Consider the following 14,315-nt stretch of genomic DNA (forward strand, 5'->3'; position numbering starts at 1 on the left):
AGCCTCAGTGCTGATTTTGCAATGGCGGTTGCCTGTTTCTTTTCGTGCTTGATAATAAGCACTTTTTCTTTACAACCTGGTTAATAATATTGGTGGCCAGCTTCTGACATGGATTTAGAAACATTAAAACAAAACAGGAAAAAAAAAAGCACAATGTAACAACTGAGATACAGTTGTTGGCATATATAGGGACTATAATACTCAATTAGGGAAATTAGATGCAAGATTAAAGTCATAATTTGAGATTAACAGTAACTCTATGTTTGCCAGTACGTTACTAGAGTTCCAAATTTGAGTCCAAATCAGAAAAATCTCAACTTGTGTATAAAGTTTTTGACTGTCAGAACACAAAGGCATAAGGGAAAGTACTTAGAACAGTGCAATTAAAAAAAAAAACCCTAGTAATTTTTTTTTTAAATGTAGCAGTACTTAGCTATCATGATAAACACAAAGCCACTTTTCTTTAAAAAAGAAACAGACCATTTCAAATATACCTTTCAAAAGTCATAGTAAGCCTAAACCATTATTACATTGAGTAATGTTAGTCAAAAGCAACAAGAACCCCAAAACCTTTCCCATAAACAATATAAAAAAGCAGTTTTCAATGTTGCTCTGCTGTAATAGCTCATCTTTTCAAGCACTGAAACTTTCCAAATAGTTTATTTTAAACTATACATAGTGAACTCTTGAAAATTCAGGCAGCTTCACTCAATAGTATACAACCAAAACTCAAACCCATAATTGCTCAGCTTAGTCTATTTTAATGTTCTGCCAGGATAAATACATGCCAGAAAACAGCTTCTGAGATATAAGTCATTTCAGAACAGAACATGTTTTAGTAACAAGAAAGCACATCTCTTAGGTAATGCAGAGGGGGAAAAAAAATGTTTTCCAAAGGATTATCTTGGGATTTTCAGCTACCTGACAAGGGGTGAGGTTGTTTCAGTATGTCAAGGTTCAAATATTGCCTCAAGGTAATTTGAAATAGCAAAGGACTCCTTTCAGTCTAATTCAAATTAATCTCACCTATCAGCCTGAGAAGCACTCCAAACAATGGGACGATAGCAAAAGAATCACCATTAACTGGCAGTGTCACATTAGTGGTCAGGAAAGAAGACACTTTTTCCTCATGGGCTGAAACCAAGCTAAAAAAAAAAAAAAAAAAAAAAAAAAGAGGAAAGACCTACTAGCCCTGCAACAGTTTGGTATTTCACTGATGATCTGCAATTAGCTTGCTTCCTAAGACTTGCTCTTCTCACTAATTGCACTGAAAGCTTTTATGCAAGATGAAATAAATGCTTGACTTCAAAGTCTCTGAAAGGACATGATTGTAAACTTTTCCCTTCACACAGCAATTGAAACAAGCATGGTATTATATGGCCTTTCTCTAAAAAAAAAAAAATAATAAAATAAAATAAAATAGAGTTCTTGAGTGCCCATGGAGACTGTTTATCTGCTGTTACTAGGTGCCCCTACAACCCCTTTTCTTGCTACCCATGCTTGAATATCCACACTGCTGGGAGTCTTGTGAAACCCAGCCTGAACATGAGTTCACAAAAACAAACTTGGAATCCAAGATTCTGAAGGCACAACCTTCATCATTTCCTCCTCATATAAACAGAGGGAAATACACTCAAACAGCTTTGGAAATAAACACTACCAGGATCTGGATCAGGTGGTTATTACAGAGCAGCTGCAACTGATATACCTTCACCACAGCACAAACATTCCTGGGGGCCCATAACTTGTTTCCATCCTTTCCAAAATAACATTTGTCTGAACCCAAAGGACTCGAGAGAAACACCATGAAATCAGGTTTTCTAACTGATTTTTTTAATAAACTATAGAAGAACAAGGTAACATTTCAACCAAAGTCATGACAACTGCATGCTTAAAAACAAATACATAACATATCTCTGGATTTTTCTGTTCTCTTTAGGAAAAAAAAGGAGAAAACCTGAACATAATGCATAGATTTCTACACATATTCAAATAATAGACTAAAGCAAGCAAAAACACAACTGGAAAAAATGTTTTGACAGCAATTCCAGATCTATGAAATTTAGAAAGGAAGTTTCAGTTGTAAGAATCTTTATGCTGAACCAGATGACTTTTTTTTATACAGCATGAAAATAAGTTTTATCAATTGAGGCACTAGGAACAAACTTACACAACAGCTCAAATGCATCTAATGTGTGAACTGAAAAACCTACAGCCCATGGCATAATAAAAATTTAGAATTTAAAAGGTTGCATTAGACTTGCACTTGCTCACATTGACACAGTGAAATTAGTGGAAAACGACTGTTTTTCCAGTTAGAATAAAATCAGGTTCTGATTGCTGTTTCCAAACAGTTATCTTCCTAGCTTTTTCTCATTGTCCTTGCTCACCTCATGTATTCTCGTCAGGGAAAAAAAAATGGAGAAGTTCTTGTGCCACCCCATTCAGCAATGTTTATTAAGAAACGCAAAGCACCTGTCTTTGTGCAGCAGTTTCATCTATAGTGCTGTATTCCCTTACTCCATTGTGTTCCCCACATCACTGAGTTTCTACAGATTAATAAATTTGTTTAGAATTAGGTACTCAATAAGTTCTATAAGAGATGCTTATTTCTACCTTTTGATCCACATTTTCTGCAGGGGTTAGCGAGTACTAAAGACAAGGAGTCTTCACACAGTAATCAGAATGATCACACAGCAAGAGGAACTTGAGACAGAAAGAAAGGAGCTCATATGAATATGAATGCTGCTTTCTTTATGAGGAAGAGTATTCATGATCCAGTGAGGTTTCCACCCAGATGCTACAATAACTGGCACCTCTAAACACCTACACTAAAATATACCTCGATATCTTAATCAGGCACTTTAATAGAAAAACAAAGGAGCAACTTTTAATAACACAGGTACTGTGATAGTTATTCTGTAAGGCCAGAACATCTTGTATGAAGCATTCAGAAAATTAATTGTCCCACAGAACCAAGTAATTCTTATCAAGGGCTAAATGAAAGAAGAGTCCCTCATAAGACAAGCCTGTTAGGAAAAAAAAGGCTGAAAAATGGTTAGCAAATATTTGGTAGAAGCCATTAACCCCAAACTTAGATTCTTCACTACTTTATGTAAAATGCAGTGCAAGGTTATTTATCCCTTGAGATGATGGATCCAAAAGTAAACATTCAATGTGCTTTAATTTACAAGATTTTCTCCCCCCCCCCAAAAAAAAAAGTTTTTCCACTTATAACAAGCTCCCTGAGGGAATACATCAATTTTTTCAAGGGAAAAAAAGCAATCATTTAAAAAACATAAACTGCAAAGCTCCAGCAATCAATAGTTGCCCTATTTTGAGCCATAACACGTTTCCCATCAACATTTCTTTGGAAAACACAAGTTAGAACAACTATTCACTGGTCCTGTAAGAGGACCCTGACCTCCCTTCTTTCACACAGTATCCCGCAGATGACAGTAACCATTCTTTAAAAATGTAATAAATGTATTTCAATCCAATACACTTCAAAGTCATAGGAAAACTCTACCTGTAAGATTTCATCTACCAACACTTAAACGGTTAAATATAGATTCTGTCACAAAAATACAGAATCAAGGAAAAGAGGTGGAAATTCACTTGTAAGGCTAAACTCTTGAGAACTTCTTCGTATTATGAAAGTCAAGGAACAAATGAAGCAATCTACAGACACACGAAACACATTTTTATGGTAATGAGAATGCCAAGTGTTTAAACCATTCTTAAGTAATTTATTTCTTTTTACTGATGATTTACAAGGCCTTGATTATTAGACAAAATAGCATATTTTAACTAAACTAAAAAAAATACAAACCAATGGAGTGTAGAAGAAAATGCTATATGGTTCTGTAGAATATATCACACCCAGTGCACACACTGCTTTGTTTTTCTCATCTGAACCTATTTGTTACTTACAGGATTTTTGCAAACAAATATTTTGGTCTAACCAAAATGTAGTGTACAGCTTCAGACCACTGAATTAGGCTCGAATTCTGGTATTAGTCTATGGTCTAAACCAGAGCAGTAGATCTTTCAAAGAGTTTAGTGTAATAAAAACTGATCTAGACATTTTGGAGCAGTTAACAAGGGACAGGAGTTATAGCTGCATACAGTTCAGTATGGTACACTAACCGAAGCTAGAAGTTTTAGTACACTTATTGCCAATTTCTCCCAAATTTTAACAAGCAGAGCTTCTTTGCAGAGACATTATTGCTGAGGGTAATAAGGCTGTTGAGGAAAAGGGTATCCAGGTTGTTGAGGTGGTGGATATGGTGGTTGTCCAGGATTTTGATACACAGGTGAGGGTGCATATGGCAGATTATACTGACCATACATGTATGGATTATAGCCCATTGGCATTGGCATCTGGCAATACCTGTGGGGGGGCGGAAAAAAGGCATAACTGAGTTGAAAAACACAGATTATGTTAATTTGCAAAAACAACTCATTAATAAATACAAAAAGACATGCAATCTCCACAAATGCTTTCCTTCCATTTTGCTTTGAGTGCAGCAGGAAGTGTGGTTACTTTCAAGGACCAGATACGAAAACTATTACAATGTGTGGAACAGAAATGCAGACAGAAGGTGGAGTAAAGGCAACTTGCTGGAACTAGAACTGATCTAAATTGATTCTCAAACATTTAATAACATTGTGCATATTTCAATATTTGCTGACAAAGGAGAGCACAGCTGCCTTCAATTCCTTGTGATAACACCAGGAAGATAGTAAAAAGCATCAGAAGAAAGCACACTACTCAACTGGAATTTTCTCTGTATTTTTCATCATCTTAGTATCATGCTAAAGGTTTGAAAAACGAGATATGCCAACACTTTTGAGATAAACACCACCAAATGATTATGCAAGTGCTGGCAATAATCAACAAACCATAGTTAAGGAAATGCAGTACTATTTTCCTTCTCCTTTAAAGAAGATAAACTGTAAACACCTAAAATGAACCTTCCCCCAAAAGGTACAAGCAAATGATTCCTACAAGAGTTACATAACTAAAACTAACAAAAAACAAAAAAAACCCAAACCAACCAAAAAAAACCCCAACAAAACAAAAAGCTAACAAACAAAAAAATCCCTTGCCTCAAACAGTAAACGCATCTTCAACTGTAACAATAACTAATGTTAAAATGTCACACACAAGAAAAAAAGTGCTTTTAAGCAACAGGATAACAAAAATCTGCTTAAGTGCTCCCATAACTTACCCTGGGTAAGGGGGATAAGTGGGGTAAGGTGGTCCCTGTGCCTGCGAAGGTGCAGTGCCTGCTGCAGGTGCACTGGCTCCTGGAGTAGGAGCTGGAGCAGCAGCAGGTGCTGCAGCTGTTCCAGAGGGTGCTAATGCAGAAGAGGAACTGCTTGCTGCAGAAATCACTGGGGGTGGTGGCCGTGCTGGTGGCTGTGGTTTAGTCCCCTAACAAGAGAAAGTGAATTTAGCTGGAGCTTCTTTATGGAAGTCTTGGAATCAAAAGCTGTGGTTATATGATTAACAGATTTTTATTTTCATTTTAAACAGACATTCTATATTTAGTCTATACAGATGATGCAAAGCATCTAGAAGGCAGTAAACTTTTAATTTCAAGTCTATAAATCATGAACATGAATAGTACATAACATACCTCTCTGCAAAGCTTTAATATTTTGCCCTCTATTTCACTTCAATGCATTTCCAACTACACCAGCATATTAAGGAGTGATATACACAAATTACAGATCAGTTTAGAGTTCTCAAGTATGGACTCAGTATTTTCAACCCACTAATTCTGTAGCATGTATTTACCACCATGGTTCTTGGGGCTGGAGTGGGAGTCGGAGATGCCGCTGGCTTACTTCCTGCTGCTGGAGTGGTCTGATATGTAGGCAGTGGAATGGAGGGAGCACTGGGCTCCCTAGCAATGCTTTGCTGCAAATCCCTATTGAAAACAAAAAAGCAAACATGCAGCTTAGTTTAAGAATTGTTTGTTACACACTGCAGCAAGCTAAGCCAAAAAGATGCAACAGAGGAAGTCTAATATTTAAAGCATGATCACTGAGATAGCTCAAATTTAATTTGGAGCTCAAATCACTTCCACACAAACCATTCCCATGCCAACTCACTGATTAACTGTTACATTTATTTTCTAATAATGTCTTTATGTTCTAACTCAATACTGGGTATAGATCACAACAGTAGCCAAAACAGTAAAAGAGCACAGCAAGACTCAGCAGAATGTTCTATCAACACTAACCCTACAGCCTTAACACTGAACATTAACATAGTAGAGATGTGAGATATTCAGACCTCTGCCTTGGTTAGGCAGCCTAGCAGCTCCCAAATTGTATGAATACAGGAAGCCAAATAAAGGCAGAAGGGGTTGTAACTCAGAATTTGTTTACAAGCACAATGGCCAAATGAAAAAGAACAACTCTACAAAGGATCAAGTTAGGAGAGGTAAAAATTGAGGGCTGAGCATCCCAGTTGCAACATGGCAAGTATACAGAACAACTGCAGTTTCACTAACCAAAATTTCAGTAACAACTAGTCCTTATAAAAGGCTCTGTGCATTGCTAAAGAACACCGATTAAAAGGCAAACCATTTCAATTATGCTTTCCTCTTAAGAGCTTAAAAACCACACTGGAAACATACTATACTAGGTCTGATCTCATGTGGGGGACAATGACAACATCAAACGCTCTTCCTCATATGAAGTTTGGACAAAATCTGCTTCTCTCCAGCATTGTAAATAACCCACATATCTAAGCAATGATAAAGTATGAGACTAGAGCAGCCGACAGAGCAGAAACAGAATACTGATACTTTTCCCCCATCACATTGAACACATGGAAGACAATCATATGATGAAGCATTCATCTAATTTCTCAAACTAAACTGACAGCAGGAGCAGGGTGCAGAAATTAGAAGTTCCTCAAAAGAAAGAATAAAATAAAATAACTAACAAATGCATGCCAAAAAGAACAGAGAGTGAAATCATAACATGAAACAGATTTGTGCTGAACTGCACATAGGAACAGTGGAGCAGACTTCAAAGTAGATTTTTCCACTTATTTCTCCTATTACTTTCCTAGGGGAGAGGAGAGTAGGACTAGGATTAAAGCAAAGAGGTGATAGGCTTAGCACACCTATTCTTCCTTTCTCATTTCATCAAGTACCATAATAAACATGTCTCCAAAGACAAATTTCTGATAAATACTCCAACGTTTCTGCAATGCTTAAACAAAACATTGAAATCTTACTTGAGCAGTTCATCTCTTTCAGTCTTGCGAGCAAAGACAATGTCACTGCACTTGTTCTGGAATTTCAGCAGGAGTTCTGTCAGCTCATTGTAAAACTAGTAAAGAAAAATAAAAACAGAATATGCTCAGTCAATACTTTCAGACTCCATGCTAGCATACTTCTTACATATTGGTCCAGTTATAGGTGTTGTATTATTACACTGCCCCGAACCTGCCATTCCAATAAAGTTTGCTAATACATTCTACTACGCTTTTCAAAACCAAAATTAGTCAGCTGTTTTTGCCCATCCCTGTAATAGCATAGACTTTTATGGGGGTTTGTGTGTGTAAATATAAAAACAGTTTAGGATAACTAAAAAAATGTATTAAAACCAGAGCAAATGCTGGCGATGAACTATTTATTTTTTAAAGCATAATTGTTTATTTTTATTTTAATTTTATTGCTCTCAGTTCCACACATTCCATTTGTACAGCTATCTCAGAGGTTGGGTTTTTTCCACTCTAATGAGCTATCAATAAACCAGCAAAAAATATTTCGTACAGAAGCTGCAATTCACCTTCCAGAAGCCCAGATCAAAAAAAGCAACCTAAATACAGCTCTCCTTATTTCTCATGTATGCAGCAACAACATTTAAAACACCAATTTTATAAGGTGATTAAATACCACGGGAGAACAGATGAAAGAATTTCTCAGATAAAATGACTCATCTGGGTGCCTCAGCATCATTTACTCAGCTGTAATTAACAACTTATCCTGTTGCTCAGAAAAGCTTACATTTCAGATAGGAACAAAGAAGCATTTCACAGCTCTTGAAACAATCAAAATTCAAGCAACTTGCTGTCCTCGCTTCAGTAGTAAAATCTTCAAAAATGCACCTGTCAGCTACCATGTCTGCAAAGTTTATTATGATTTTTGATTCACATCTCATTGTATAAATAAAAAAAGTCCTTTCAATCCCTTAAACATTACCATACCTTTGTGCCTTCTTTTAAATTGGCTACAAGTTCCACAAAGTTGTCATTTGCTACAGCTAAGTTCTTCAAGACTTCTTCTCTTAAATTAGATTCGTTGTTTGATTGTTTCATCTTTGAAAAATCCTGATGTGCATTCTTAAAAGAAGAGAACAAATGAACAGTGCAAATAATGCAAGCTAGTTCCATGTATGATTCTGTACGTTTCGTTTCCTTTTTCCTCTTATTCACTGCTTCTGTTTTCCCCAATACCTGCTTTTCCTCATCTCCCATCCACACTGGACTTCCATACTTGCTATCTGCCAAGTGCAGTGACCATTATAATGTATATTTCAGAACTGTACATATGTTAACTCACTGGCAATAGGTATCACCAGTTAATTACCTGTTCTGTGGTGGGCTGCCTTTTAATAATTCTCAAGCTCATCCTGCAGACTGTCTTTCCAAGGCTATACTAATTAGGCTCTCTCCTGTACTAACTTCCATTGATATTCATAAAATCTTACTGAAAGTCAGTATTTTTGAGAAGCATTACTTCAAATTTGGTTGACACTGGCAAGCTATTAAAAGGACAAGGAAGAGGAAAACTTACAGAAGGATCACTTATTTATTTACATGTCATTTCTTTCAGGAAAATAAAAAAGCAAACTTAAAAAGACTGTTTCAACTGCCAGAAGCCAACAAACTTGAACTCCAGGACATTCAAACATTAAAGCAATAACCATCAAGATTTTTTAACTATTTTGTGCTGAAAAAATATCCTAATATAAAATCCTTGCTAAACATGGTGTATATGGTCATTTAAGAAATTTTTTTTTCCCTACTGGAAAAAGTCTCCACCATTACTTAAGCTGCTATTGTCTTTTCTCCAAGCATTAAGACTTCCTCTTCTGTCAGATGTTTCAGGTACCTGCCTCCGACAAATTAAGACTGAATTTATAAATAAAGTTTGGGAAATTCTATTAAGATTTACTTCAATGAGCTTTGCACATGCTGGAAGCCAAGCACATTGTAAAGAGCAATTAGGAATAAACCAAGCTGTACTTCAGAGACCCAAAATGTCTTCTAGTAGACAGTAAGGGCAGGTCTCCTGTCATCCCAGAAAGAATTATAATGGAATGAGGGGAAAAAAAACAAACCCAAAACCTTCTTAACACACCACTTAAGCTTCTTTCAAGGACAAAACCACCTGCAGAATTGTGCTAAGAAAAGGTCCAGGAGAAAGTACACTGGAGCTGTGGGAGAATCTGCTAAACATTCACATTTCTTTCCAGTGAACACAAAGACATCACTGTATTTTTCAGTGATCAAGGAATAAAGGAATATCAACTGACATACGACAGAATAACAAGCAAAATAGACTAGAAAGCAAAGTGAGACTTCTAAAGCACTAGAGAGGTGGAAATATCATTCCTCTCAGTTTAAGAGAAAGGAAAACATGCGAAGTGTTGTACCTGAATGTTTTTGAGAAGTTCTTCCTGCTTTTTTAGGGACTCCTGCACTTTCTGTGTGTAACTTCCATAAATTCTGTCCAACTCAGTCACAGAGATAGCCTCCTCATTTATAGCACCATCCTGTGCAAGTGCAGTCAGGAATTTGCTTGTCATGTCAAAATTTACAGATTTCAGGTCACTTTCCAGTTGTTCTCTCTCCTTCTTAACTTCATCCAGATTGGCCAGCAAAGTTCTTAAGACATTAACAACCTAGGCAACATAAACGTCCTAAGTCAGCAGGTTTAGAGGAACTATTGGGAAAGTATAATTTATTAATAACTTGTTTCCATCTTGCACTCCTCACTGATGCTGACATTTCTGTATGAGTGAGAAACCTGGACAAAATCTGACCAAAGAAAGATTTTCAAGCATTTCTCAATCTATATTATATTCTACAGGTTTGCTTTTGCTAATAAGACTGAATTACTGCAAAATGTTTGGGTTTTTTTAAGCTGATCAGATACCTTCCAATAGGATATTCTAAAATGGCAGAAAAACCACTGACTTCAAATAATTTCTATGAGAAAAATAATAATATTTCGGTAGATGAGCCATTAACTTCTTGGAAAGCAAACTGGTGTAATTGCCTAATACTTTAAAATACTGAGCCACATCTTATTTTGTCCCAAGAACGCACTCACTTCCCTAAATAAAAATATTCAAAGATTGCTCCTTTTATAATAGTCAGTCTTGCTGTCCATGGTGATTGACTTTGTTCACATTAAATGTAACAAACTATACTCAAGAAGATTTTAAACATAAAGGCAACTTCTTTCCAAATGTTACTTACATCTTGTATCAATTGGGACAGAAACACCAGCAGCTAAGGATCAGCTTCCACACCAATTCACATAAGTTTACTTTGTTAGACAACTAGAACTTCTAGTCAAAATAGAGACAGATTTCACTGCTTTACCTCACTTCCCTGTAATGTTTTTGCTGGGTTGGCAGAAGGAATGGCTGCGTTGAGTTCTGCCTCTGGCTTACACAGAAGTGCAATCGTATCCCGGTGAGTCTGATAGCGCTCTTTCACCTGCCCATCTGCTTGCATAGCTTTATTCAAAATATTATGGTAATTGGCTCCCTCTGGGGGCAGGAGGAAAAAAAGGGAGTTTATATAATTTCAAAGCTTGTTTCATCCAAGTCTTGCACCTGAGCTGTTTTTGTGCATTTCAGCAAGTCATCATACATTTTTATGAGCCTGCACAATACGTAAGACTTTTATATAAAACTTAAACTTCTAGGTTATGTTTAAAATAGTGCATAAACTAGGCTCCTATATTAATTCTCCAGTGAAGCATACAAAGGCATATGAATAAACACTGGTTTGAGCTACTCTGCAGATTTAAACCTCTGTAACTCTGCAAGACTGAGTCAGTGGTTATCGGTCCCTTGTTAGCTCCAAAAAACAACACATTTTATGCACACAGAAAACATGCTATAGTGCTGGTCTTAAGTAGTTTGACTAACTGCTGGGGGGAAAAAATAAACAAACCACCAAATTAAAGAGAAAACACATTGATGGTAAAAAAAAAAAAGATGTCAACAAAGAAAAATACACTGAAGTATTTAAGAGGCAACTGCAATCAGATCCTTAGGAGGGTAGCCATTTTTCACTCCATTTGCTTTCTGAAACTTTAGCATTCACGTACACACCAAGGGTGCAAAAGCAGCAGCAAATTCCCTGCTGTCACATCCTCTCAGCTTCAAATAACAGTGCAGACTGCAACCAGGATATTTTGGCATAACCTCCTTCAAACTGAATTTGTGTATTTATAGATAATATCAGAGCACTGAAAACTACTTTAATTTACACTATGGACACCTTTAGAACCCAAAGCATACAACATGGACTTTACCTGCCCTCAAAGGTTTATAGAGTTCATTGGATGGTGTTCTCTGCCAGCGTTCCTTGAATTTTGTTCGCAGGTCATTGTCTGTAGTTTCTTCTTCATCTAATAATCTCAGAGACTGCAGGAATAAAATGTTACATGCATTATAAGCTGTTTTAAACATAAAGTAGCTTCAAAATAGGCAGTTGGTGTAGAAAACAGAAACTGCCTATACATCCTTTATAAATTTAATTTGACAAATAAAAAGCAGGCATGAAATGGACAAATCACCCGAATTTCTTTAGAATGTTTTCCCAATGCTTCCCCCTCTCCACCAACAATTTTAAAAAAGAAAATATTTGTAAGGAAACATCCACATGTGACAGCACAGTTTTTGTATGGGCTGAACACTTTAATAGCACATTTTGAAAGTGCTATTAAAGTTACAAGCATGTGAATAATTGTGCATTTTTTCTATTGCCATTTAAAGCGAAGCATCCAGTGGAGATTTTTTAAAGACTGTTTTAGTATAGTGGGTTTTGGGCTTACTTCATCTAAAATTTCTTTGTTCCTTTGCAGCAGTTCAGGCAGATCTTTAATCAGCTGATCAACAGTCTGAATTCCCCCCTGTTCAATCACAGACTTAGACTTGTTCAAAATAGACTGAGGAACAGTATCCCCAGACACATCTTCGATAGCAGCAGGAAGGTTGAGGGAAGCCAACACACTGAAAAAGTCAACGTGTTAAATAAACAACTTTTTTCCTGAAAATAACACTTCTACCCAAACAATCACACAGTCAATTATAATGGAAATGGTGTGCAATGTACACCTGAACTGAAATTTCAAACTGAAAACACTAAATATGTTCCTGGCGTACACCTCATTAAAAATGTATTTCAAAGCTCCTAAAAAGCTAAAGAAATCCTAGTCTTTTAGCACTTACAAAACATGGCAAACATTTTAGGTAGTGACTGGTATACAGAAGAAACAACTGCCTTAAGTTACATTGTTATCTCTCAGATTGGTATAATTTTTTTATAGTTAGTTATTTTAAACAACAATTTATTTTTTTTAAATGACCATTGGAATATGAAAATCCTTGTAGATTAATGGTGCTGGAACCTTTTCTGAGCAAGTGTTGGACTCCTAAAAAATGAGTAAAGATGAAGTAAAAATAAATACTACTTGTTCTTAATATGCTTTCATTTTTAACACCTACAGAAAAGTAGTTCTAAATCTCCCTGTTATGGTTTCAGTTTGCCAGCCTACCATACAGTAATGAAAAAACACTGCAATAATCTGGATATCTGCAGGCTGCAAGGCACCCAGGGCTTACAGGCTGTGCACAACCCCTCTTGAGAAACTTAACAAGAAGCCATATTTACCCATTTGCCAGATTTGTGGCTTCTCTCATCTGGGCTATTGACCTGTTTACCAGATCTGCCTTCCTCTGGTTATAAACGCTCACAGATTGCTGCACTTGCAATGGAACCATCTTCTCAAACAGGTCTGCAATTAAAGTAGTATAAATTACACAAGTTGCACTATGAAAGTAAAAGCACACAAACATCTTCACAGCTTTTTTATACAGGTTGTACTACAGAGACTGACCTAAACAGTTTAAGTGACTGTCCTCCTCCTCCCCAAGATGTCTTAAAAACAAAAATCTATTTTTAAAGGCCTTTAGATTTCAGTTTTTATGGCTGAAATTGAGTTAGAAATAATTTAAAGACAATATATTTAAACCAATTGTAGGGTTAAAAATCAGATTTGCCTTAAGGCTTCATTTCTAATTTTGTCTCTTTAAAGGAAAAATATGAGAAAGGTAAGAGAATAATTTTTTCACAACTCATCTGTACAGCCAACAAAGTAAAATTTTTCAACTTTATGGGAGACCAGCAACTAGGTTAGTCCATATTGTATAACTTGGTACTGTCCCCTACAGAACTGTTCCTTCTGAAATTAAAAAGATTCGTTTAATATAGAAAATACAATTACTGCGAAAATCTTAAATCTTTAAGAGAATTGTACATTTCAGGCAAGAATTTTCAACCTGTGCTTTATTACACTTATCATCAAGAACAACAACAACAAACTGGAGAAGAAAAACAGCAGTTTCAAAAACACTGCTATACACGCAATACAATGGAAAAAGTAAATTTATTTTTGCATGGTACAAATGAACCTTGTCAGCCACGTGTTTCACAAGGTAACAATTGCCCTGTGCACTCCACACGCTTCGCTTACCAGTGAATTTCTGACTGAGTGGAACAACAACAGGAGTAGACTTCACAAGACTGGCTTTTCCAATGGACTCCAAATCTTTCAGGTCAGGAACCCGGTCATGGTAAATGAAGTCATTGTCTTTTTTGGCAGCTGCAAGTGCACGGTTGATTTTGTCAACCAGATCTTTAACATTTATATATTCATCATAGCGAGATGCCACCGTTTTGACCAAATCTGCTGCATGCTAAAAAAATTTAAAATACAGTTAAAATAAGAACTTTTCTTTCTCCCTTTCATATATTCTGAAGAAAACAGATGAGCATAAAAAAAGAAGTTTCAAGCTCCATCCTCCACAAAGTTGATAAATGCATAATGGTAACTTTCAAGATGTCAACACGATCATCTTATAGTCTGTCAACTTTCCTGCATATCAATAGATACAGAGTGTACATGGATCTTCACAATCAGTTGAAGCAGCATTTCACATATCTCTTTTCCAAAAGATATGGGGACTTCAAGGAAGTAGTT

General features: G+C 36.2%; 1 protein-coding gene across 2 annotated transcripts in view; it reads right to left on the reverse strand.

The window, feature by feature from the left end:
• Positions 1–3,728: 3,728 nt before the first annotated feature.
• PDCD6IP (programmed cell death 6 interacting protein) overlaps positions 3,729–14,315 on the reverse strand; it is a 28,547-nt gene continuing 17,960 nt past the window's right edge. For both annotated transcript variants that reach the window (XM_082288371.1, XM_082288370.1), the window contains exons 8-18: positions 13,809–14,031; positions 12,947–13,070; positions 12,108–12,285; positions 11,586–11,697; positions 10,643–10,812; positions 9,688–9,936; positions 8,237–8,371; positions 7,262–7,356; positions 5,807–5,939; positions 5,235–5,440; positions 3,729–4,393 (exon numbers count right to left, since the gene is read on the reverse strand). In XM_082288371.1, the coding sequence (XP_082144497.1) occupies positions 4,225–4,393; positions 5,235–5,440; positions 5,807–5,939; positions 7,262–7,356; positions 8,237–8,371; positions 9,688–9,936; positions 10,643–10,812; positions 11,586–11,697; positions 12,108–12,285; positions 12,947–13,070; positions 13,809–14,031 (1,794 nt within the window). In that variant the 3' untranslated portion in view covers positions 3,729–4,224. The remainder of the gene's footprint in view (positions 4,394–5,234; positions 5,441–5,806; positions 5,940–7,261; positions 7,357–8,236; positions 8,372–9,687; positions 9,937–10,642; positions 10,813–11,585; positions 11,698–12,107; positions 12,286–12,946; positions 13,071–13,808; positions 14,032–14,315) is intronic.

The sequence above is a fragment of the Coloeus monedula genome (genome assembly GCF_965178545.1).
Source record: "Coloeus monedula genome assembly, chromosome: 1".
In the NCBI taxonomy this organism is placed as follows: domain Eukaryota; kingdom Metazoa; phylum Chordata; class Aves; order Passeriformes; family Corvidae; genus Coloeus; species Coloeus monedula.